The 27,159-nt window shown below is 39.1% G+C and overlaps 1 protein-coding gene across 1 annotated transcript in view; it reads left to right on the forward strand.

Annotated features, from left to right (window-relative positions):
- Positions 1-27,159, forward strand: part of ADAMTS20 (ADAM metallopeptidase with thrombospondin type 1 motif 20) — a 169,909-nt gene that overhangs the window by 61,687 nt on the left and 81,063 nt on the right. Inside the window, exons 7-14 of the mRNA XM_036301604.1 lie at positions 733-773; positions 10,915-11,020; positions 15,936-16,082; positions 17,218-17,359; positions 18,975-19,079; positions 24,410-24,555; positions 26,174-26,355; positions 26,451-26,587. Coding sequence (XP_036157497.1) covers positions 733-773; positions 10,915-11,020; positions 15,936-16,082; positions 17,218-17,359; positions 18,975-19,079; positions 24,410-24,555; positions 26,174-26,355; positions 26,451-26,587 — 1,006 coding nt within the window. The remainder of the gene's footprint in view (positions 1-732; positions 774-10,914; positions 11,021-15,935; positions 16,083-17,217; positions 17,360-18,974; positions 19,080-24,409; positions 24,556-26,173; positions 26,356-26,450; positions 26,588-27,159) is intronic.

Raw genomic sequence — 27,159 nt, forward strand, 5'->3', positions numbered from 1 at the left:
AATCCCCCGGGGAGCAGGCCCAAGCCAGCAGGTGGTCATCCCCCGAGGGGTCCCAGACTGCGAGAGGGCACAGGCCAGGCTGAGGTACCCCCCTCCCCGAGTGCACAAATTTTTGTGCACCAGGCCTCTAGTCTACACTAATAAGAGAGAAAGATGAAAATTGACTGTACCTATGTGACGCCCACCAGCCAATCAGGAGTGAGTATATAAATTAACCCAACAAAGATGGTCGGTTAATTTGCATATGCAGGCACCAAGCGGCCGGGGGTGGGGTGGGATGCTTGCATCCTTGAAAATGGCAATGACGCAGGCATCTGCACCGCCCCAGCCAACTCCAGGCCTCTGGGCAGCCTGGGAAGGTGGAAAGGTGGCTCCGGCTAGAGCGAAGGTAGTGCCTGCAGCCAAGGGAAGGAAGGCCCATTCTTGCATGAATCTTCATGTATCGGGTCTCTAGTATTACATATACTGTATAAGTAAAGGCAGAGAGGTGAAAAATACACTTAAAAAGTTTTTCCTAGAACTTGGTTAAGCTTCAACTATTTACAGCCATCACTTTTATATAGCACCCATTGCTTACTGCTATGCACAGCTCTTAAGTTTAAACTTATTGAGAGCTTATTAAGAACTGGATTTTAGAAGTTGGTTTGTGGTAATAGTTACAAGCTTGTTTATCTTTGTTTTGGCTTGTTGCAAAAATATTTTCTGAAAATGCTTCAAAATCTTTTTTTTAAGGGAAGACATTTGTGGAGCTAGAGAGAAATGTGACACATTAGGTAAGTTATTTTGTAAATTAAGTATAGCCTATATAATTGTTTACTGAGTTATTTAAGGTGATGTTTAGGTTATTTTACATTTTAATCATTTTGATCAATTATCTTGACTAATGATTATAGTTGTCACTATTACTTGATTCTGCTTCTATAAATTTTAAAGACTAATAAGAACTAATATATGCCAATTACTAAATATCAATTGCTGTGCAGAGCTTGACATATTGTAAGTGTTTTCATTTATAATATATTTTTTAAATTTATCTTTATTGTTGAAACTATTAGATGTCCCCTTTCTCCTTCCTGCATTGACTTCTTTCTATGCTTTACCCCCCACCCCCCACCCCCAGGCTTCACAGTACTATTGTTTGTGTCCATGGATTATGCATATACACATACAATTTCTTTGGTTAATCTATAATACTTTATTCATGCAAAATAATACTTAGTAACCTATATGCAAATTTAAAGCAAAATAATAAAATAAATAGCCATGAACCCACCACCAGATTTAAGAACTAGTATTTCATCAACACTGCTGTATGGCCTGTGCTAAGTCCTATTCCGGCCCCTTGCATTTCCCAGGAGGTAACCAATAAGTGAATTTGTATGTACCATTTCCTTCCATCTTTTGAAAAAGTTTTATTAACTTATATGTAAATGTGTTCCTAAAAGAAATTATTTGGTTTTGCTTCTTTTTGAGCTTTGTAGTAGTAGTTCATGCCTTTTCACTGCTGTATAATATTTTGTCCTATACCTATTAGTGGATTGGCCTGATTCCAACTGTGTTCTATTACAGACTTTACTATAATAAGAGCTTGGGTATAGTCTTATGATTAGAATTGCTATGTCAGTAAATGTGCTAATGTTCAATTGTTATAAGAGTTACCAAATTATTTTCTAAAGTAGTTTTACTAATTTAGACCTTTATAAATAGTATATGAACTTTCCTTTTGATTATGTCCTTATCAACACAAGCTATGTTCAGATTGCTTATTTTTGCCAATCTGAATATAATATATTTTATTGCAGTAATAATTTTCAGTTCAATGATTACTAATGAATATTGTCTGTCGTGCTTGTCTTTGTAAAAAAACACACACAATAGTTGGCTTTTTATCTGTTTTGTTGTTGTTATTAATCCTCACCTGAGGATATTTTGATATTTTTTCATTATTTTATTTTTAGATAGAGTAGAAGAGAGAAAAGAAGGTGGAGGGGATGGGGGAGGGGAAGGGAGAGTAGATAAACATGAATGTGAGAGAGACTCATTGATTGGTTGCCTCCCGTACATGCCCTGGGAACAAACCTTCAATCTAGGTATGTGTCCTTGACTGGGAATCAAACTCTTTTGATGCTCTAACCACTGAGAAATACTGGCCAAGGCTCTATGTTTTTACTTCATTAATTTCTGTTCTATTTTTTTTCCCCAATTTTACTCCTACTGTTCTATTTGTAATGTAAATTGTCTGCTTAGCTGGTTAGCATCCAGGCTATTTTCTTTTCTAATTTTATTATTTAAAACTATTGATTTACTTTACTGTATCATGTTGTTGTGTCCCACACGTTTTGATAGATATTTTTCATGTCATTCAAATTTTAAAAAATTCTAAGTATGTGTAAATTCTATCATGATTTCTTTGACTTATTTAGAAAAGCATTTAAAATTTTCTTCATATTAGATTCGTATTTAATGCCATTGTAGTTGGACAACATGATCTATATAAAACCTATTCTTTGAAATCTTTTGATATTACCTTTGTGGTCTATTATGTAGTCAATTAAAAAATGCTCTATGTATTTTTTAAAAGAATGTATATTCCCTAACTGTGGTAAACAGGGTTCTCTATGTCTGTTAAATCAAAGTTGCTTAATTGTATACTTACTAATTTTTTGCTTGTTGGTAACTAGCTTGAAACATGAGTATATAACTTGAAACATGAGTATATATCTACTCTCTTCATATAGTATTACAATTTTTCATTTCATCCATTTTCAGGTGAATGTTTTTGGTACATGTAAGTTTGAATTGAGCCTTTTACAATTGTATAGTGACTCTACACTTAATAATACTTTTTAAATAAAAAAATCAGTATAGTTAAAAATATGTCTGGCAATAATGTAGCTACCCCAACTTTTTATATAGTATTTGCTGGATATATCTATTCCTCCAATTTCCCAGTGCCCTTATATTTTAGGTGTTTTGCTTGAAAACAACATATAATTGGATTTTAAAAATAACGTCTATAATCTGTTTAACTGGCAAAGTTAGTCCATTTACACTAATTGTAATTATTGTTATATATTGACATATATATATATACCATTTTGATTTTCTTTCTGTTTATTCCATTTTGTACTGTGTTTCCCTTCCCTGCCTTCACTTTTTTGGCCTCCTTTGGGTAATTACATTTTTAAATCAGTTTTTTTATTCTACTGTTCTCTTTGCAGGTTGAAATTGTATATACTATTTTATTATTTTTGAGGTTACTCTGGCTTTTTACTAACATATTTAACATTGTCTAAAGCTCTCTCCTAAACAGATATCTTAGATTACTTAAACTTTGTTCAACTTTCTTCTACCTTACATGATAATGTCTATTTTATATCACTTTGTAAACTTTGTGTATTAAAGGATAATGTTTTGTGTTTAATATTTGTTAAAATTTGTGCCCACCTTTACAATTTTTTCATAATTTCATCCCCTCCCCCTCTGAATTACAGACTTTAAAAGTTCCTTTAGTGAAGATATATTAGTGAAAAATTCTCTATTTTATTTATTCTGGAAGTTTCCTTAATTTACCCATATGTATTTCTAGTACCAATTCTAGGTCAACAGTTATTCTATGTCAGTTTTTTGAGTATGTAATTGTATTAACTTTTGACTTTTGCTGTTGAGAAATCTGTAGTCTGTTTAGTTGTAGATTTTTGGTGATTTGTTTTTTATTCTGGCTGCTTTTAAGATCTTCTCTTTGTTTTAGATATGATACAGTTTCATTAAAATTGTTTCTTAATATAATTTTATTTTTATTTATTCTGCTTGGGATATGTTGTGATTCCTATATCCATTGATTAATATCTTCAGCTCTGAAAAATTCCCAACCTTCTTTTCCTTCAAAATGTGTCCTTATATTCGATCTGCTCTCTCATGGGACCCTAATTACATTTGTATTAGGTCTTCTCTTACTGTTTCCCATGCTTTCATTTCTTTTTCTCCTCATGTTTCATTCAAGCAGCTCTAACATGCATTTTAGTATTTCTCTCTCGTCTGCTTCTAATTTGATATTTCAACCGTCCTCTGAATTTTCCATTTTAATATATGTTTTTCAATTTAATAGATCTTAGTTAGCTCTTACTCAAAATCTGTGTTCATTTTGTTTACATTCTTTTTATATTTGTTCATATTTGTAATTGCCTTTCATGTTTACTTAAACATTTTATTTGGAGTAATAGTATACTCATCTCTGACAGTTCCCATATCTTAAACAGTTGAAGGCCAAATATGTGGTTTCTGCTTTCTCTTGTGTTGACTTGTTTGTATGTTTGGCAATCTTTGATTGTGAGCACATATTTACTTAGTATTAATCCATGGGATTAGAGGTGAACTGCTTAAAGAGAATGTACTTCCTTTCAGAGAGTATTTTCTGGTGTTTTGCTATTACCCAAAGGATGTTACTAACCAGGGTCCTTGACTTAATGTGGAAAACTCAGGATCAGCTACTGTACCTTGAGGCTTCTTCTACCAAGCTCTTAGTCTCTGGGTCATATTACTTTTATCAGTATTTGCCCTCAGAGTATCTTCTATCCTTTCTATCCATTGCTTACCCCTTAAGATTTAGCTCAGGTATAAATGTGTGTGTGTGTATGCATGCATATTGTATGAGAGAGGGGCAGCGGAACAATATATGTTAGATTTTGGAGATTGGGACATGATCATTCTTGTAAAACATGTCAAGTCAGTATTCATTAAAACGTAGTTTTTATTACTAATCTAGTTTCTTTGTGTTAGGAGGACTCTTAAGAAACTGTAATCTTCTATAAATGTGAAAATAGATACCCGCTACTGTAATTATTACAACAGGACCCTGTTCTCTTCTCTCTGAAAATATTCTCTGGCTATGTTAGGTATAGTTTTTTATCAGTCAATCTAACAAGAATCCATAAATATATTTCTTATATTATCTATGTCCTATTTTCACATCTTTATACTAAAAGTTAAATATGAAAATGTCTGCCACATCTTACTGTTCTTTAAATGATTTAATGCTAGACATTCTGGACTATATATGTAGAAGTGGGTAGTCTCCTAGTCTCCATTCATTTTTTTGGTAGTTTCCAGTCTCCCCAATGCACATAAATCATAGTGACATTTAGAAACTTAAACTGAAAATAGAGTGTTCTTACTATTCTGTTGAGGGAAGGGTAATGATAATAATGATAACTGATATATCCAAATGGATTTTATATACAATACTAAGTTTTACATGATTTAACTCTTAATTTCTACAACAGATCTATGAAGTAAGAACAACTATTCCAATTTTATAGATGAGAATAAATGATTTTCCCAGGGTTGCCCATCTTGTATTAACACAATATATAGTATTTTATGTTCTCATCTAAAATATATGAAAAAACGACAAACTGAGGATAGTTCTTAAGATAAATACAGAATGTTGGTAATAATTGCTATATCTTCTTTTGCAAGTACTGTTGCCCCAGTCTCTGAGCATGTTTTGCAAAGTGTGTTGAAAATGGTAGTTATTGTTCAAGATGGTTGGATTAGATGACTCTGTGCAGCTTATTGCACTAACAAACAAGGGAGCCTGTATCACATTTGGGCTCACGCTACTTTATTCTATCTTTGGCCACTTTTAGTAAACCCAATACCAGCTTGAGTGGATCTAGGCAAAAACCATCAACAAGTAGCTTGGTATCATAATGCTATGCATTCAGTTCGATTTTTGTTGGTCTTGACTGCTTATGGGCATACTTGAATGTGGTTTCTATTCACATGCAATGCATATTTTCACAAGTCTATTATGTGACTAAAATGGCCATATCAGAATATATCCTTAAGCATGAAACAAAGTTTGAGTGGTAACAGAGACAATATCGTGTTCCAAATATCTCCATGTCCCTGAAAATAAATATATTGGAACTTGAGCCATTTGACAGATTGAAAATATTAATGAAGACCAGGAGGACAGCGGAAATTCATGGAAAAATTTGTTCAGTTATAACTTATTCTGACAAAGGAGAAATATAGTATTGACTAAAACTGACTAAAGAATTTCACATACAATATGAATTTCCCTCATACTTTGGACAGTTTAGCTACATTTTATTTATTTATTTTTCCTTGCTTGCTTTTGGTCTTGATTCTAAGAAAAAGTTCTTTGGTGGTGGTGGGGGCTTTGCCCTAGTAAGTTTTTTTTTGGCCAGAAAAGGGTCAGAAAGAGAGCAGACCTTTTCTTATTGTTTTGTTGTTGTTAATCTTTACCTGAGCATATTTTTCCATTGATTTTTAGAGAGAGTAGAAGGGAGGGAGAGACAGATGCTCTGTCCACTGAGCCAAACTGGCTAGGGCTCTTTCCTTATTGTTAAAAAAAGTATTGGCGAATGAACTCAGTCTGATTTTTTCCAGCATTTTTAGATTCTTCAGTTTAACCTCTATTTCTTTTAAATCCCAACAAAGCCATTCTAATTGTTGGGATACTTACCTTAAATGCTGGGGAAATGTCTGTTTTGAATGTTTATGAATAAAAGAATACATAGGAGTAGAGAGCTAAACACAATAGATAATACAAATCTAGTCTATATTGACATTTCTAAATGCAAAAACGTTACAGTAAGAAATTGGTTAAAAATGAAAGGAATCATTGTAGGAGAGAAGCTAAATTTACAAGCAAATATTGAAGGATAGTAATAGCAAAAACCAAGGTATTATGTTAAATTAAAAATAAATGAAATAGAGCTTGATTGATAGAATATGGATTGTTGTCATGAACTCTTATTTTGAATTTCTTATGCTAGTTTATTTTTAAAGGACTCTATCAACTGGAATTACTGTGTCAGCCAGTTCACACTACCTTCATCTTTCAGCAACACATTCGTTGCACGTTATCTAATCTAATAAAAGAGAAACATGGTAATTGGCGTACGACCACTACCCTTCCCATTGGCTAATCAGGGAGATATGCAAATTAACTGTCAGCCAAGATGGCTGCCGGCAGCCAGGCAGCTTGAATCTAACATGAGACTTGCTTGCTTCAGTGACGGAGGACTCCAGCGTTCCCCGCCTGCCGCTGCAGGCCTCTGAGCCTGCAGTTTAAAAAACATTGTAACAAATATAGAAGGTAAACAAAACCCCAGAAACCAGCTTTCAGCAAGCTGGGATCTCAGAGCTGGAGTCAGAGCTGGAGTTATACATTGTTTCGAACCGAAACAAAACAGATACCTACTTTCAGCAGCGGAGGCCTAAGAGCTGGAGCCTCAGAGCTAAAGCTGGCCCAGAATACAAAAGAAAAAAGAAAAAAAGGAGCGGTTGGGAGCTTCCATCACCCGCCAGCCTGAAAACAGCCCTCAGCCCCTCACCCAGGCTGGCCAGGCACCCCAGTTGGGACCCCCACCCTGATCCAGGACACCCTTCAGGGCAAACCAGCCAGCCTCACCCATGCACCAGGCCTCTATTCTATATAGTAAAAGGGTAATATGCCTCCCAGCACCGGGATCAGCGGAGCCGCGAGGCCTCCCAGCACTGGGATCAGCGTGACAGGGGGCAGCGCCCAAACCCCTGACCGCCCTGCGGCTCTGTGTGTGACAGGGGATGGGGCCACAACCTCCTGATCAGCCCTGCTCTGTGCCTGATACAGGGGAGCTCCCCAACCTCTGATCACCCTGCGGCTCTGTGTGTGACAGGGTGTGGCGCCCCAACCCCTCCCCCCCCCCCCACGGGCCCTGCTCTGTGTGTGACAGGGTAGAGCCATAACCTCCCCATCGGCCCTGCCCTGAGTGTGAGAGTGGCTGCACCCCAACCCCCTGATCCGCCCTGCTCTGTGGGTGATAGAGGGCGGTGCCACAACCCCCACCCCTCCCACGGGCCCTGCTCTGTGTGTGATGGGGTAGAGCCATAACCTCCCCATCAGCCCTGCCCTGAGTATGAGAGTGGTGGCATCCCAACCCCCTGATCGGCCCTGCTCTGTGGGTGATAGAGGGCGGCGCCCCAACCCCCTGATCCACCCTGCTCTGTGTGTGACAGGGGGCGGTGCCCCAACTCCCCTATTGGCCCTACTCTCTGAGTGACAGGGGGGAGCTCCTCAACCCCATGATGGGCCCTGCTCTGTGCATGACAGGGGTCAGCACCCCAACCCCCAGATTGGCCCTGCTCTGTATGTGACAGGGGGTGGTGCCGCAACCTCCCCATCAACCCTGCCTTGAGTGTGACAGGGGGCGGTGCCCCAACCCCCCAATCGGCCCTACCCTGAGCGTGACTGGGGGTGGCATCGCCACCTCCCAGTCCGCCCTGCTCTGTGCATGACAGGGGGCGGTGCCTCAACTACCCTATCGGCCCTACTCTCTGAGTGACAGGGAAGATCTCCTCAACCCCATGATGGGCCCTGCTCTGTGCGTGACAGGGGGCAGCACCCCAACCCCCAGATTGGCCCTGCTCTGTGTGTGACAGGGGGTGGTGCCGCAACCTCCCCATCGACCCTGCCTTGAGTGTGACGGGGGCGGTGCCCCAACCCCCCAATCGGCCCTACCCTGAGCGTGACTGGGGGTGGCATCGCCACCTCCCAGTCCGTCCTGCTCTGTGCATGACAGAGGGCGGCGCCCCAACTCCCCAATTGGCCCTGCTCTGAGCCCAACCAGGGGCTGCACCTAGGGATTGGGCCTGCCCTCTGCCACCCGGGAGAAGGCCTAAGCCAGCAGGTCGTTATCTCCCAGGGGTCCCAGACTATGAGAGGGCACAGGCCGGGCTGAGGGACCCCCTCCTCCCCCCCCGAGTCACAAATTTTTGTGCACCGGGCCTCTGGTCTATAATAATAAAAGTGTAATATGCTAATTAAACTGGACGTCCTTCCAGATGAAGCTGGGGCTGTGAGGGAAGCCCATGCCCTGGATGCCTGCTGGTGGCTGGAGGGAAGCCTGGGTTCTGGTTGCCTAATGGCAGCCAGTAGGAAGCCAGTGCCAACAGCCGGGGGGAAGGAAGGCCTACTCTTGCATGAATTTCGTGCATCGGGCCTCTAGTTCTTTATATAAGCATGAATAGGTGCTGATATATGATACATTTTCCATTGCTGAAATAGTTATAAAATTAAGTTCTTGCAATAATTCTTGCAATAATCATGTTTTATTTAACATACTAATGGCCCTGTGCACGAATTCGTGCACATTGAAAGGAAATTAATTAGAAGAAATATTTTAATATGACTATTCTCCCTTTATAATAGAAGTGTCAACCAAATTCACAATCGATATGACAGATCGAAACACACGCATGTGATTAGCACCAGGGAGCTTTATCTGTATTGTGCATGAGCAAGTCAACTTGGCCTTTTATTTATTTATTTATATATATATATATATATATATATATATATATATATTAAACTTGCTTAATTAGATCTGCTTTCTGATGTAGCTAAACTTTTTCCAGCCCAGTGAAGCACCCCAACTTCTCTTTCAGGTAATTGTCAGCAACACAGCAGTAATATCAACACAAAGCAGATTATTATTGTAGATCACACAGGGAGAACAAAGGGTAAAATATTTAACTGCAGCAGGGTTTGACTATATTCTGTGCAGTGACAAAACCTGAAGTCATTTTCAAAGTTTACCATTTCTTCTTTTCATTTGGGTCAAGTTTCTAAGCTTTCTAAATCTCCCTTTTCTGGCTAATGAAAAGAAAATATGATTCCACCAAGTCTCCTATCTACCTACTCCAGGACTTCTGTGAGGATCAAAGGAGATGAGGCATGGGAAAACACTTCACAGACATTTGGTTAAAGTGTACAATGTTTCCACCTGGCTATAAAGCAAGTCGTGTTCTTGGGCTGAAGAAACTCCAAGGAGGCTAGTCACTAGGGAGAGGAAACTGGGCGTTGCTACGTGATGCCATTACCCAGCACCCACAGCGACAATTTCCAGGCTGGGCTGGGTTGTGGGCTGCATTTTGTGCCATGGGGTCTCAGCAGCATCGGCTGCAATTTAATGGGGTGTCACTCCAGAGTGGTGGTGACATGGCCTGTGTCCCACTTCGGGGAAGCCGAGTGTTACTTTGTGGGCACTAGGTCCACGATGCCATTTCGCAGTAAATGGCCAGTGTGTGTCACAGCAGCTCCTGCATTGAGCGTCTGCCCCCTGGTGGTTAGTGCATGTCATAACGACTGGTAGACCAGTTGTTCTGGTCATTCGGTCATAATGGTCACTTAGGCTTTTATATGTAGATATAGATGTAGATATATAGATATAGATAGAGATATATAGAAAAATAGAGATATATAGATATTAAATGCTAGGTGCCATTCTAAGCTTGTAACATATACCAGGTGGGGCAAAAGTAGGTTTACAGTTGTGAATACATTAAACACAGTTTATTCTTGTATTGCTATTTATTAATTATTGTATTTTTCATATGAACAGCTGTGAACCAATTTTTGCCCTACCCTGTATTCACTCATTTAGTTATCATTGTAATTGAATAATTCTATGCTGCTTGAAAATTTAAGGAAATTATAAATAATTCATAAATTATTGTGTCCCATGCTATTTTCTTTGCCAGTTCTCCTATTGCCAATTTCATTCATTGCCTTTCTTACAGTCTACACTAATGTGGGTCTAAAAGCTTATCCTTCCTACAAGAAATAATTTTTTCTCTTTTCCTGTTTTAGAAAAAGTGTTTGCTCGCCCATATTTTTAGATTATTTTCTTTAGTAAAGGAATCCAAGAATTTCTGTAAAAGAAAAACTCAGATAAATCATTTTTTTCCTTCTTTACCTTATAAAATGTTCATGCACTGTTAACAGTCACTCTGCATTCATTTCTAGGTAGTAATGCCATTGGTAAATGCTTTAAAATTGAATTCTTACTTTATGATTTGGTATTTCCCGTTTTGATGAAATATGAATGTGAAATTTTTCAGGCTTGGCAGAATTAGGCACCCTGTGTGATCCTTTACGGAGCTGTTCTATTAGTGAAGAAAATGGCCTCAGCGCCGCCTTTACCATAGCCCACGAGTTGGGGCACGTGTAAGTACCTTCTGTCACCTCAGTAATATGCCTTCTCTCCATTCCACTTAGTGCATCTAAAAGTCCATCTTCAATTAAATAATTAGCACCTATGTCTTTAAAAATATTTTAGTGTAATTTTTATCCCTGAAATGCTAACTCTGGCTCTTTTGTGATCTATGTTAGGTCAGACAGGCTGCACAGATCAACAGACTAAGCAAAGAACTAGAACTTGTGAATTCTTTTATTTCATTTACTGTATTGGATTACATGGCAAGCACTTCTGGCCTCTATCCCTTGTTATCTTATACATGACCAGGTACTGTCCTCTACCATCCTATGGGAAGGCCTACAGGGCTGCTGGTTATGGGCAACTCCCAAAAATATTTGTAATACCAACTCATTTCTTGCCCTTATAGCTCAGAGCTTCAGCAGAGAATGTGGTATGTGGAAATTGCTTAATAATTAAAAGATTTTAAAAAACTTTTTCTCTGAGATCCATAGTTTTTTGTTGTTGTTTTGTTTTAGGTGTTTGTGTGTGTGTGTGTTTTGTGTGCGTGTGCGTGTGTGTGTGTGCGTGTGTGTGTGTGTGTTTGTGTACATCTGTAAAAATTTGGGATTCTTCTATCTGTTCCTACATTAATAAAAATTCTAATGGGGTTCTATGCTGTAAGAATGGAGGCTGTGATTTCCAATGATACCTTTGTAGCTCCCATGGAAAGTCAGAAACCCCTATACAATCTCCTCCTCTGAAAAATGATTCCGATGAACCCCCAGAACACCTGGGATTTCTTGGTTAATGGCTTATAAGGAATGGAGGCTTAAGTTGCCTCTTAGTTTGACTACATTTTCTTTTCCTGGTCATGCTTTGACATAATTAGAGTATTCAGCTGAGACAGTTCCAAGTGGAGATCATTTTTAATAAACTAGTACTTCTTCCATTCCCTTTTAGGATGGTTCTATCTCATGAGCATCAGCAAGATGCACACTCAGATTTTTTTTAAATTGTTTCTTGAAGTGGGGAATAGGATCAGGAATATAACTGAGGGCCATAGATGCATTGCAGTGGCATCGGAAAAACACTATTTGCTGGTTTAGAAGTCTGTTCTTGCAGAGAGCACCATCTAGATATTTATTCTCCTGAGAAATTCTTTAGGTGTCTTCAGATATGGGTAAGTAGTTTAAAAGACATGTCTAAGTACATATTTCAGCCTGCAAGTTAGTTCCAATGTTCCTTTTAACTGTGAGTTTGTACTTGGGGCCTCAAAAAATGCATAGGATCTGATCTGTTGCCAACCAGCTAATTATTTAATGTTGCTCATGTTGTGAAAATTTGTTGCCTTTTCGGAATGTTTTTATTATTCTAGTCTATTCATCATCACTTAGTGATGATAGACTAGAAACTTAGGCTGCTTCATATAAAATAGGTGGCTATCCTATCTAATAAAAGAGAAACATGGTAATTAGCTGTACGGCTGCTACCCTTCCCATTGGCTAATCAGGGCAATATGCAAATTAACTGCCAGCCAAGATGGTGGCCGGCAGCCAGGCAGCTGACGCGAACAGGGAGGCTTGCTTGCTCCAGTGACGGAGGACTCCAATGTTCCCCGCCTGCCTTGCCGGCCTCTCAGCTGCTCTCTAAGAAACATTGTAACAAATATAGAAGCTAAACAAACCTCCAGAAACCTGCTTTAGCCGGCCAGGCTTCAGCCAGCAGGACCGCAACATTGTTTCAAATACAGAAGGTAAATAAAGGCCAGAAACCTGCTTTCAGCAGCAGAGGTCTCATAGCTGGAGCTGAACCTCAGAGCTAAAGCTGGCCCAGAATAAAAAAAAAGGAAAAAAGGAGCAGTTGGGATCTTCAGTTACCCGCCAGCCTGAAAACAGCCCTCAGCCCCTCACCCAGGCTGGCCAGGCACCCCAGTGGGGACCCCCACACTGAAGAGTATGTGACCAGCTGCAAACAGCCATCATCCCCTCATCCAGGCTGGCCAGGCACCCCAGTGGGGACCCCCACCCTGATCCAGGACACCCTTCAGGGCATACCAGCTGGCCCCACCCGTGCACCAGGCCTCTATGCTATATAGTAAAAGGGTAACATGCCTCCAAGCACTGGGATCAGCGGAGCCGCGAGGCCTCCCGAACCCGGGATCAGCGTGACAGGGGGCAGCGCCCAAACCACCTGATCGCCCTGCGGCTCTGTATGTGACAGGGGGTGGGGCCACAACCTCCCTATCCATCCTGCTCTGTTCGTGACAGGGGAAGGCGCCCCAACCCCCTGATCAGCCCTGCTCTGTGCCTGATAGGGGGGAGCTTCCCAACCCCCTGATCGCCCTGCGGCTTTGTGTGTGACAGGGTGTGGCGCCCCAACACACCCCCCCCCCCATGGGCCCTGCTCTGTGTGTGACAGGGTGCGGTGCCCCAACACCCTCCCCCCCGACGGGCCCTGCTCTGTGTGTGACGGGGTAGAGCCATAACCTCCGCATCAGCCCTTCCCTGAGTGTGACAGTGGCGGCGCCCCAACCCCCTGATCGGCCCTACTCTGTGAGTGACAGGGGGGAGCTCCCCAACCCCCTGATCGCCCTGCGGCTCTGTGTGTGACAGGGTGCAGCACCCCAACCCCCCCCCCGCCATCGGCCCTGCCCTGAGTGTGACAGAGGGCAGCGCCCAAACCCCCTGATCCGCCCTGCTCTGTAGGTGATAGAGGGCGGTGCCCCAACTCCCCTATTGGCCCTGCTCTGTGAGTGACAGGGGGGAGCTCCTCAACCCCCTGATGGGTCCTGCTCTGTGAGTGACAGGGGGGAGCTCCCCAACCCCCTGATCGCCCTGCGGCTCTGTGTATGACAGGGTACGGAGCCCCAACCCCCCTGATGGGCCCTGCTCTGTGTGTGACGGGGTGGCGCCGAAACCTCCCTATCGACCCTGCCTTGAGTGTGACAGGGGGTGGCGCCCCAACCCCCCAATCGGCACTACCCTGAGCGTGACTAGGGGTGGCATCGCAACCTCCCGATCCGCCCTGCTCTGTGCATGACAGGGGGCGGCGCCCCAACTCCCCAATCAGCCCTGTTCTGAGCCCGACCAGGGGCTGCACCTAGGGATTGGGCCTGCCCTCTGCCACCCGGGAGAAGGCCTAAGCCAGCAGGTCATTATCTCCCGAGGGATCCCAGACTACGAGAGGGCACAGGCTGGGCTGAGGGACCCCCTCTCCCCTCCAAGTGCACAAATTTTTGTGCACCGGGCCTCTAGTCCTATATAATAAGAGAGGGATATGCTAATTAGCCTGGATATGCTAATTACTCACAACCAGATATTCTAATTAGTCGTAACCAGTATGCAAATTGACCATCACTCCAACACACAAGAAGGCCACCCCCATGTGGTCAAAGATGGCCACCCCCATGTGGCTACCACATGGCCGCCACAAGATGGCCTGCAGGGAAGGGCAGTTGGGGGGACCAGACCTGCAGGGAACGGCAATTGGGGGGATCAGGCCTGCATAGGAGGGCAGTTTGGGGGGATCAGGCCTGTGGGGGGGGGCAGTTGGGAGGGACCAGGCTGGCAGGGGAGGGCAGTTAGGGGTAATCAGGCTGGCAGGGGAGCAGTTAGGCATCGATCAGTATCCCAGGGGAGTGGTTAGACCCAATCTGTGGGTCACGACCCCTGAAAATACATCCTGTGTATCAGATATTTACATTATGATTCATAACAGTAGCAAAATTACAGTTATGAAGTAGCAACGAAGATAATTTTATGGTTGGGGGTCACCACAACATGAGGAACTATATTAAAGGGTAGTGGCATTAGTAAGGTTGAGAACCACTGGGTTAGGGGGTGATCAGACTGGCAGTGGAGTGGTTAGGGGCAATCAGGCAGGCAGGCAGGCGAGCGTTTGGGAGCCAGCAGTCCTGGATTGTGAGAGGGATGTCCAATCCCGGTGTGCGGTTGGACATCCCTCGAGAGGTCCCAGATTGGAGAGAGTGCAGTCTTGGCTGAGGGACACACATACACACACACACACACACACACACACACACACACACACACACACCCGTGCATGAATTTCATGCACCCAGCCTCTAGTTATAGAATAAATAATATGGAATTAGTGATTAAAGAAGTCCCTTTCAAAAATTGAATTTATTGGGTGATATTGATCTGCAAAACCATACAGATTTTAAGTGTACAACTCAACAAAACATCATCTGCACACTGCATTGTGAGCCCATTGCCCCAAGCAAAGTCTCTTTCCCTCCTTCTTTCCCCCCTCCTTTGCCTACCTCCACCTACCCCCCATGTCCCTTTCCCTCTGGCTATCACCACACTATTGTCTGTGTCTATGTGTTATGTATATATGTTTTTTGGCTAATCTCTTCACCAGCCCTCATTAGACAGCTGTTAGTCTCTTCCTTGTATCCATGCCTCTGTCTATTTTGTTCGTCAGTTTATTTTGTTCATTAGATTCTACATATAGGCAAGATCATATGGTATTTGTCGTTCTCTAACTGGCTTATTTCAAAGAAGTTCTTTTCGTACTGTACCAATAATCAGTGGTCTGGAATTTAGTGTGGTATTGCCTTTACCTAATCTTTCCACACATCTAAGATATGCATGTTGAAAACTGCCAGCATTTTTATGTGAATGCTTTGTCCTTATTGCGAGGAGGTGAGCCAGAATCCAAATATTTTGATTGTGTAGATTCAGATATCATATTAACAGACTGCTTCTGATCAAAGTTATAACCTAGTGTTTTTCAGAGATTATGTGCTTCTTAAGGTGAAGGTAACCTAGTTTATAATGCTTTATGGAGAGATCAAGAGTACAAATTCTGATAAAATCAGACTTTTCTGTTTTTTACATTATAATATAGATACAAGAGATTTGTTACTTATGTTGTATACATATTTTAGTATTTTTTAACTGTCTGTTTTATTTTTAGATTTAATGTTCCACATGATGATAGTTTTAAATGTAAGGAATCTGGAATTAAACATCAATATCATGTGATGGCTCCAACTCTAAATTACCACACAAGTCCTTGGACCTGGTCAAAATGTAGTCAGAAATATATCACTGAATTTCTAGAGTAAGTCTGGTTTTATGTTACTTTAGTTAATTATTGAACATTTATTAGATTATAAAGTTTGAAATTTGTATATTTTAAATGGATTCAATTTATGTTTAGTTTTTCATTGTTTAAATTCAAACTTACATTCATTGTACAAATGGATGTTTAAAAACATGGAAAGTTTTGTTTGTATTTCAGTCTTAAATTTTTTTTGAGGGGTTATAGTTCAGATCTAGCATCCCCCTTGCCATTTTCCACTTTCCTAAGTCCTTTAAATAAATGATGTACTCTCATAACAATTTGCAAGGTAGATATTATCACTCTCAATTTATAGATGAGGAGGCTTGGGGCTCAGGGAGATGAAATAGCTTTTCCACAGCCATGCATCCTGGGAAGTGGTGGAACTGAAAGCCAACTCCTAAACCTGCCATTCTGTCTCTGTGTTGTACTCCTTTCTTAAACAATCCCTTTGAGATGGAGACGGCATAATACTGTTTGAAATTTTTTTGATTCATTGTTCAGATATATAAATGTGTTTTCTCAAATGATTTGAAAGCTTATTTCTATTTTTACATTTTGACTTTTGGGGCATTAGATATAAGGCATTACTTTTGGATGGCAGAATAGACCAAAAGTATCATGTGATCAACATATGAATATTAGTTTCTAAATTATATTCTGATGGGTTTGTCTTTTTAGAAATATATATATATATATATATATTATTTCAGAGAGGAAAAGAGAGGGAGAGAGAAACATCAGTGATGAGGGAGAATCATTGATCGGCTGCCTCCCGCATCCCCCCTACTGGGGATTGAGCCCACAACCCTGGCATGTTCCCTGACTGGGAATCGAACCATCCCCTCCTGGTTCATAGATGCTCAACCACTGAGCCACGCTGGTCGAGATCTTTTTTTTTTTTAAATTGTATCTTAAAGGAACTAGTGGGTCTCACATGAGAATAAACACATCAGAAGTCTTTGTAAACTCTGAGATTTTCTTACTGATTTTGATTTGAGCTGGGTTTTAAATTATGAAAAAATACTGATTTTCTCTTTGGAAATAAAGAACTACAAAAAAATGTGATGAAGAATCATATACTGACATGCATATGTGTATATTCACAATATTTCATCTTCTGTCATTGGTACAGCACTGGTCATGGGGACTGCCTCCTTGACAAACCAAATGGGAGAATATATGATCTGTCCTCACAACTTCCTGGATTAATGTATGATGTAAACAAGCAGTGTGAACTTATGTTTGGTCCTGGATCACAAGTGTGTCCCTATTTGGTAAGAAAAATTTTGGCTTTTTGTTTGAAAACTACCATAAAGTTGTAGTTAGAATATATTTCAAAGTGTATATTCTCTTTAACAGAAGGTAAATTAAATATATCTTAAACGTTTTTTAAGTGTTAGAAAAATCTGGTGTTTGTCAGAAAGGCGCTTAAAAAAAGAGAAACTAAAATTCATTGAGTAATTATTATATGCCAGGTACTGTATTAGGTGCTTAAAAGTTATCTCTAATTTTCACAAAATCCTATGAAGTATTCTCATTTAGAAGCAAAGCCACAGAGAGGTTTTGAAAATTAACAGGATTTTAAATATTTACTTTCGAGTGATATTATTTTTTCGGACATGGGAAGAAAATTATGTGAGACATTTTTGTATTTTGATGAGTTGTATTAAAAGACCCAGGAATATAATAGACTGCATTTTAATTTATGTAGATTTGAATAAAAAGAAATGAAATTTGGAGCCTGTTGTTTAGTTTTCATTAAACTATTTATAAGTTGTTTTTAGGATTTTTCATAAGGTAGATACAGTACTAGGTTGTGAGAATCATTGGACCAGAAATGCAACAATATTCATTCATTTAAGTAAAGATAATGACCTGCTACATAATATCTGCCGTAGAATAAATGCTTATTGAATGTTGAATGAATGAATGAAAGGTACTTAACAGTGAGTGCAGGGACATACAAGGCATACTCCACATAGTGCGTACTGTTCCTAAAGTCTTAAGTTCATAGGCATGATTTTCATAAGCCTTCAAACATCCACTATGGAAGGGGGAGATTTACCTTAATTCCTTACATAGAAGCCACATTTCTTTCTTCCTACCTGATTTAGACACTAAACAAACTTTGAATTTAAAATCAGAAAAAGAAATTATCATGTGTATAGCTCCTGTGGGCCTCCATAGATTTTTGTTTCTTGTGAAAACTTCAGAACCCTTTGTTCAAAAGTTGAAAGTCTGCACTATATTCACAAAATAGGAAACCAGTGTACATTATACAGTATTTCTATGCACATTATTCATACATTCCTCCATTGGATCAAAGAGGGCTTTTGGAAACTCTTTGTGAATAACATTTAACAATAAAAAGTCCTTTAGAAAAATATCTTGCAAAGAGAGAAAAATGCCTCACATAATTTTGAATATTTTCACTCCAATTCATCTCTCCCAATGCATGATGAAAATCTAAAAGTTAAAAAAAGGACACTAAATGCTGTAATTTTATGTATGTAGAGGAAAATCAAGAACTAACAGTAAAGATTTTTAAAAAAATTTTTTTTATTGATTTCAGAGAAGAAGGGAGAGAGAGAGAGAGAAACATCAATGACAGAGAAACATCAATATCAATAGGCTGCCTCTTGCACGCCACCTACTGGGGATTGAGCCCACAACTGGAATCAAACCATGACCTCCAGGTTCATAGGTCAATGCTCAACTACTGAGCCACCCCTGCTGGGCAGTAAAGATTTTTTGCTGATTATTTCCAGCTGTGACCATGAAACCAGGAATTACATAAGATCAGTTTGTGAACTGATGCATTATATTGACTTGATCGGGTAATTGTGGCATCATTTTCACTCTTGCTTGCCTGCTCCGGTTCCTCTGCAGAAACAGTGCAGGCGTCTCTGGTGCACGAGTGCAGAAGGAGTCCACAAGGGCTGTCGTACTCAGCACATGCCACTGGCAGACGGAACCAACTGTGGTCCTGGGATGGTAGGTTTTCTCCAAGGGTGAGTCTTGTATCGAGAGATTATCAGAGGATGTGATTGCTCTGCATTTCAGCACTGTTCATCATTTGCTGTCAACTTTTGTTCTGCTAGTTGATTTAATATTATTGCCATGGTTTTTTATGTAGAATAGTGTCTAGTGAATTAAAATTATAATTTCTCCTGTTTTTCAAGATCTAGCAGATGAATATTAAAATTACATAGTTATCAGAAAGATAAATTCATGTGTACATATAGTTATCTAAGTATATTATTGTTTTGTTATTAAAGATGGGTATAGACATGAAGGCCCTAATATTTCAGCAAATCTCCAAATTTAAGGATGTTAGGATTTCATACATTTTTCTCCCATAAAATTTAGTTAAGTATAACTGAAAGTTTTAAGTGTCTCCTTTGGATTTTGTTGGTTCTAATTATATTGAAATACATTATATTCCTACAATAAACTGCCTATACTGCATCTTTACCATTCTAACATCAGTAAATCTGCCAGGGTGATGTCGAGTGACAGGGCTCACCATGATCATGAAACGTGTTGTATATGAAGATGAATTCAGATTGTACTTGGTGCTCCAGCATTAAGTCAAATATTGTCTGTACTCAACAAATTTAGTCAGCCTCCTCTGAGCTACCCCATGCAAAAGGAACACTTCTTGGCAGTGGGTTAGCTAGTGCTGCCAAAGCTCACATTATGCAAAAGTAAGAACTTCAAATTAAGTTCAGTTCCCTAGTTGACCTTGTGTCTTTACCACCTGCTGCTTTAGTGAAATGTGTGTACCAGCTACTGCCCTTTTCTTGCGTCACTTTTCCATCCGAAGGCATGTGTTTCCCATAAATACCACTTAGATTACAAATGAATTATTAAAGTTTAATTTGAAACTTCAGCAATTTTTATAGTACCTGAAGTACTCATTGAAGTGGTTTTGCGCTCAAATTATCTTAGGATCAAAATTCTACTGGAATTCTTCAGTTTATAGATTTAAACTGGAACTAAATTTTAAAATTTGAATTTTATCTAAAATTTATATTTTGAGAGTAAGAATTATTAAAAAGACTATTTTTCTCACTTTTTGTGACTAGTATTCATAATTAGCTTTTTCTTTTGAGGAGGAAGTGGCATTTGTTGAGTTACTGATTATCTGAACGTGATTAGAGAAAAAGACATCTCTGAAGTTTGAATACGGGGCTGTTGATATTAGAAAGAAGACTTACTCCAAGATGTTCACCTGATTCAAATCTAGTGCTGTAACAAATGTTAAAGTTACTATATCCTGTTGACCTTCATGTTTGATTTCATGTGGCTAAAATAGTAATTGATATATATATGTATAAATATCGAGATACATTATATATAACTAATTTATTGAACAGTCTAAATCCAGTTCAGGCATAAACATTTTTTTTAAATTGAGAAATATGAGTCACATGCACTTATCTTAAATGTACAGCTTGGAAGGTTTTATCAAATGTAGATGCATACATAGCCAACATCCCCACTAAAAAAGTTCGGTCTTGACTCTTTGCAGACAACTTCCCTTCTCTCCAGAACCAGCTCCTGTTCATGTTTCTATCTCCATAGATTAGTTTGTTTGTTCTTGATTTAATACAAATGGAACTATGTAATGTACCCTTTGGGGGTGGAGATTGGGTCAAGCTTCTTTTGTTCAACGTAATGTTTTTGAGTTTCATCCATATTATTGTATGCATCAGAACTTCATTCCTTTATGTTGCAATATAATTCAATGTACAAGTGCACCATAATTTGTTTACCCAGTCTCCAGTTGATGGACATTTGGGTCATTTCCAGCTTTTGGCTGTTATGAATAAAGCTACTCTGGGCATCCTCATACAGGTTTTCTTATGGGCATATATTTACATTTCTCTTGGGTAAATATCCAGAGTAAAACTTCTGGGTCGTAGGGCAGGTGTGTGTTTGACTTCATAGGAGAGTGCCAAACAATTTTCCAAAATATGTGTACCATTTTAGAACCCATAAGCAATGTCTGAACGTTCTAGTTGCTCTGCATTCTTTGCCAATTTTTGATACACAAGTATTTTAACAAAAATTTAGCTATTCTAGTGGGTATAAAATGGAATCTTATTCTGGTTTTAATTTACATTTCACTGATTATTACCAATCTTAGGAATCTCTTCATGTGTTTGTTTGCCATTTGAATATATCTCCCTATGATGTGGTATGATGGGCATGAATTCGTTGGAACTAAGGCAAATGTGATGAGACACCGAGACCTGCTTTAAAGCCCATGTAGATTGAAAGCAGAGGTAGTGTTTGGGGTAACTACATGCAGATCATGATAGGTATAAATTCCCTTTTTAATTAATTGAAAGTAGTGTCTTTATATTGCATTAGCATTAGCAATGTCCTGTATTAAATGGATTATTTATTCAAGGGAAATTTTAAGCAGATGTCCTGTAACGTTGCCTTAACACTCTTCTTTAGTCCATTTATCTTGTGACTGTCTTACATGTGAGATGGTCTGTTAATACATTCATTTTTATGAAAACACTAGAGGCCCGATGCATGAAGTTCGTGCAACAGTAGGCCTTCCTTCCCCCGGCTGCCGGCACCGGCTTTCCTCTGGCACCCAGGACCCGGGCTTCCCTCCGGCTACTGGCAGGCACCCGGGACCTGGGCTTCCCTCGCAGCCCCAGCTTCATTCGGAAGGTTGTCAGGAAGGACGTCTGGAAGGATGTCTGGTCTAATTAGCATATTACACTTTTATTATTATAAATGATGAACCCCTCCCCCCCACACACACACCGTAACACACGCATACACAAGAATGCATGCAGGGACTATTGAACGATTTCTGGAAGATGCCAACAAAATGTACATGCACATAGTACAGTCTATACTGAGATTTTGCTTTTGTTCACTCCTAATATGGCTTTTTTCTATTGAATGATTTGTTCTAATGAAGGGTACAAAATATTTTTTCTCCTAATAAAATTGTTTATAGTATTCATTCATTCAGCAATGATTTTTTAAGGGTCTGCTATATGATCAACTTAGATCAACTCAAGCTATTTTGAGGGGGCAGGGCAGGAGTTTGTTTTCTACATTTGATATGTTTATTAGACGTTCAAGTGAAGAGGAGGAAACAGTTGTATACAGTCAGGAGATCAGGAGAGAGATCTGGACTGGGAGTGATTGTTTTGATAGAGAAGAATAAAGGGCCAGGATCTAAACCTGGGGACATTCCAATGTTAAGAGGTTGGAGAAAAAAGAAATAGTAAAAGAAACTGTGAAAAAGTAATCATTAAAGAAGAAAGAAAACCGAGAGTGTGGAGCTCTGGAAACTAACAGAAAAATAATGTATCTGGAATCATAATTAGCTACTCACATACTGCTAAGTCAAGGAAAATGGAGACTGGGACCTAGCCATTGGTTATACATTGTGAAAGGCCTGCACATGAGCCATGGAAGTTGGTGTAAAGCTTGGCTAAGGTGAGATTGTGAGGAAATAGGCAGAGAGAGAGAGACAGTGAGCATAAACAGAACAGTAGCTGGTTAGGGAAGTGAGGTCTAAGAAAAGTTGTTGTTTTTTGGTTATTGTTGTTAAAGTGGCAGGAAAAAGGGTATGTTTATATGTTAAAGAGAATATTCTAGTGGAGTGTTTTCAAACTGTCTCAATTAAAGGAGCAGTCTTCTTTAAAGTAAAACATTTTCAAGTTATTTTTTTTGTACAAAATGATAAAAACGGTTGACTAGGAAAATGAAAAAAAAAAAAAGACCTCCAAAATGTAAGCCAGGTTTTCCTACTGGAAAAAAATTGTGGTTTCTAAAAATATTTAAAAATGGAATTATTATGAGGCCCAAATACTACTGCTGGATATATATCCAAAAGAATTGGGAATAGGGTCTTGAAGAGATATTTACACACTCATGTTTGTAGCAGCATTATTTACAGTAGCCAAGAAGTGAAACAACGCAACTATCAATCAACAGATGAATAAACAATATATGGTATTTACATACCTTGAAATAGAATTCAGCCTTTTAAAAATGTATTGGGGTGACATTGGTTAATAATATTATATAGGTTTCAAGTGTACAGTGCTATGATACATCATCTGTGTATTGAACTGTGTTCCCACCATCCAGATGTAGCCTTTGTAAAAGGACATTTTGACACATGCCATGTGTGTGAATCTTGAAGACATTATGCTATGTGAAATAAGCCAGTCGTAAAAAGATAAACACAGTATGATTTCAATTTATGAGATATCCCGAGTAGTCAGATTCATAGAAACAAAATAGAACAGTGGTTGCCAGGGGCTGGGAGGAGTGGAGAATGAGGAATTATTATTTAGTGGGTGTACAGTTTCAGTTAGGGAAGATAAAGATTTCATTTTGGATGGTTGCACAACAATGTGAATGTAGTTAATACCACTGAACTGTACACTTGAAAATGGTTAAAATAGTAAATTTTATTTTAATAATAAAAATAAACATTAAATTATAAACAAAACCAATATAAGCTTATTTTTAAATTATTAACTTTAATAAACATAAACTTCCTCTGTAAAACTCTTACAAAAGTTTCTAAATGCTCCCTCAGAATTTCTGTGCTCATCTTCTCACAGGCTGATAGTGACTAATCCATAGGCAGCATCAGCACATGAACTGCATTAGCTTTCATGTCCTAGAGACTGGAACAGCAATGACATAGGGGAGATGAGACAATTGCTGAGTCATGTTTTGAGTAGTGAGAAGGGCTGAGATTAAGTGGGTAAATGGAGGGATTAATTTTGACTAGGGTCCTGGATTTTTCATGTATATAAATAGGCACAGACGCTGATGGGTGGGTAGAAGGGCTGCTGGGAGATTGACAGATTTTCCTGCAAGTTCCCATTTTCTTGATTAAAGTAAAAAACAAGTGATCATTGAGGCTTTGGAGGAGATAGAGTGGAAAGTTAGGTCAAAGAGTGAGGGATAGATAACTGCATTAAAAAAAGCATGGATATATACTGTATTAATCTAATATTTGCTTTTTTTTTATTTTACTAAGTTTTTCCAATATGTATAGGTCTTCCCTACCCTAAGGAGACTCTAAATCTTAAAGGCAAGGGGAACTTTTTTATTCTTTTTGCATTCCATCAATCTTACAGTTACTTGATAGATACTCAGTAAATATTCAATAACATGGCATTAAATGTAATCACATCTGAATAAGCATGTTGTTTTAAATTGTATACATTTTGTTCTTCTATTGATCTTCTGCTGCTCTTATAGTTACTATAGTGTTCTCACTAGATCTACATGAATCACTTTTCTTTGTGTTATTTTTATAGCATTGCCACCATGGGCTGTGTGTAAACAAAGAAATGGAAACACGTCCTGTAGATGGTGAATGGGGACCATGGGGACCTTACAGTTCTTGTTCAAGAACATGTGGAGGTGGAATCAAAAGCACAACCAGGCTCTGTAATCGCCCCGAGTATGTCCTTTTTATGTCACTGTAAATTAAGATTATCTCAAGGCACCAGAAACTAAACAGCAGTTTCATTCACTTCTAAACTGGAGGTCAGTCTGTAAGTTTCTGAGATTCAGAAAACTTCTGGGACACTTTAAGCCATATTACTTTATATCTTGGTAGATTCAGACCTTTAAAAAGCTGATAGATAAAAATAACCTTTAGAATCTGAATTGAGACAGAGCCTTCTTTTTTTTCTGATTTAGTGTGAATTTGAGAAATAGTTATAAATAATGACAGTAATATAATGGCATTTTTTACATTTAATGTTTCTGTTGAAAGCTACTTTCCCCTTTTAACTATGTTTTGGCTGTCCTGGACAAGACACGTAGTTTCATTACCAGTTTTTTACTCATTTGTGTAATTCGACAAGCTATTTTTTCTTTCTTTACCTATTATGTTATAGAGGCATTCATGTCTTTAGCTTGAATAAGTACTGAAGCATATCTCCTCTCATTATTTAAAAGAACTTAGAGATTCCATAAAGATTTTAAAATAATTTTTCTATTGTTATGTGATATGTAAATTGGTAAGCAATATGACACTTTTCACTTAAAATCTATTACCAAGGATTTTTTTAACGCAGAAATATGACATATTCTGAATAAAATCTGAATTCATTTGAATTTTAGAATAACTAAATTATGCTAGAAGTCTTCATATTTAAAAATGCTGAGAAAAGAGTTTTTGTTTTCCAGCATTAGTTGGATGGATATAGAGTGATACCATGAAACTTGTTGAACTAAGTGATAAGTAGATCTATGACAAACACACATGTATATTCCTTTTTTTTTTTTTTTAACATGGTATTATCTTTTTTAAAATCATGTTTGGCTCATTCTCCACCCAGAATATAAACAAACCATTTAAAAAAATATATTGTTAATGATTTCAGAGAGGAAGGGAGAGGGAGAGAGTGATAAAAAGATCAATGATGAGAGAGAATCATCTATTGGCTGCCTCCTGCACATCCCCCACTGGGGATTGTGTCCAACCAGGAATCAAAGTGTGGCCTCTTGGTTCCTATGTGGAAACTCAACCACTGAACCACACTGGCTGGGCAAACGAACCATTTTTTTTTTAATTAAAAAATATATTTTATTGATTTTTTACAGAGAGGAAGGGAGAGGGATAGAGAGTTAGAAACATCGATGAGAGAGAAACATTGATCAGCTGCCTCCTGCACACTCCCTACTGGGTATGTGTCCGCAACCAAGGTACATGCCCTTGACTGGAATCAAACCTGGGACCCTTGAGTCCGCAGGCCCATGCTCTATCCACTGAGCCAAACCGGTTAGGGCACGAACCATTTTTTGAAATTTTAAAAGAAATTCTCATCATAGTTCCTTGTTAGTTAATCAAATCATGAATAAGATATCATTTCTCTCCACTAGGCCACAGCATCCACCAAGATGGATATTTTTAGGTTATTAGCCATGGGATTGCTTAAAACCATGTTACATACTTGTGTTATATTCAAAGTGTTAGTGGGACATCATGGAAAGGAATGGAACAATTTTAGAGGTAAATGACAAAAATAATATTGTACTGATGTGCTTTAAAATGTAATGAATTTGACTAGGCCGAGAAACGGAGGCAAGTACTGTGTGGGCCGCAGGATGAAATTTCGATCATGTAATACTGATTCCTGTCCAAAAGGAAAGCAAGACTTCCGTGAGAAGCAGTGCTCTGATTTTGATGGTAAACATTTCAACATCAATGGTCTTTCCCCTAACGTGAGATGGCTTCCAAAGTACAGTGGGAGTAAGTAGTTAGAAGATTTTTGATGTGAATCTTTTTTGAGTCCTAGGAACAAACAGTTGCAATATTGTATGGCAAAACTTTGACTTTTTTTACAGTTGCCATAAAAGATCGCTGTAAACTCTACTGTCGGGTTGCTGGAACCACTAACTTCTACCAATTGAAGGACAGGGTTGCTGATGGTACCCCTTGTGGAACTGAAACTAACGACATCTGTGTTCAAGGCCTGTGTCGGGTGAGTAAACTTATTCTACTTAACGTGGCTTTCAGGAGACTATGACTTCTGTTACTTCAGAACACATTTTTGTGAATCCAATACGGCAACCTTTGGTGGTAACCACATTATCTGTAGGAGTATCATTAGGAGACTGTTTACTAGGTGATTTTCTGCCATGAAAAGAGTAACTCATAAAGCATTAAGGTAAGTCTGCCAATTTTGTTTTGTGTATGGTACTCAAAATCAATATAAGGGATGAGGTCAACTTTCTAAAAAGATAAAAAATATTAAGACACAAGGGTTATAAAGTCCTTTTATCCTTCAAGTGTGACCTGTGGTGACTTTTTTTTATCCCCTCGGTGTTAGAAGAGGTGGTATCCTCCCTCCCTCTGTCCATTCTTGTCTCTTAATTCTTGGGTAAATGCTTCAGACATTTACTGAGAACCTACTAGATGTCAGATAAAAGGATGGAACAGAGTACTAACCTCCAAGGTGGTCACAGATTTGTGAGGGAGATAGGCAGGCAAACAATTATAATGCATTGCGATGGAGTCATCTGCAAGGAGGCTTGGGGATATTGGGGAAGTAAT

This window comes from Myotis myotis, unplaced genomic scaffold (assembly GCF_014108235.1).
Source record: "Myotis myotis isolate mMyoMyo1 unplaced genomic scaffold, mMyoMyo1.p scaffold_m19_p_3, whole genome shotgun sequence".
Classification (NCBI taxonomy): domain Eukaryota; kingdom Metazoa; phylum Chordata; class Mammalia; order Chiroptera; family Vespertilionidae; genus Myotis; species Myotis myotis.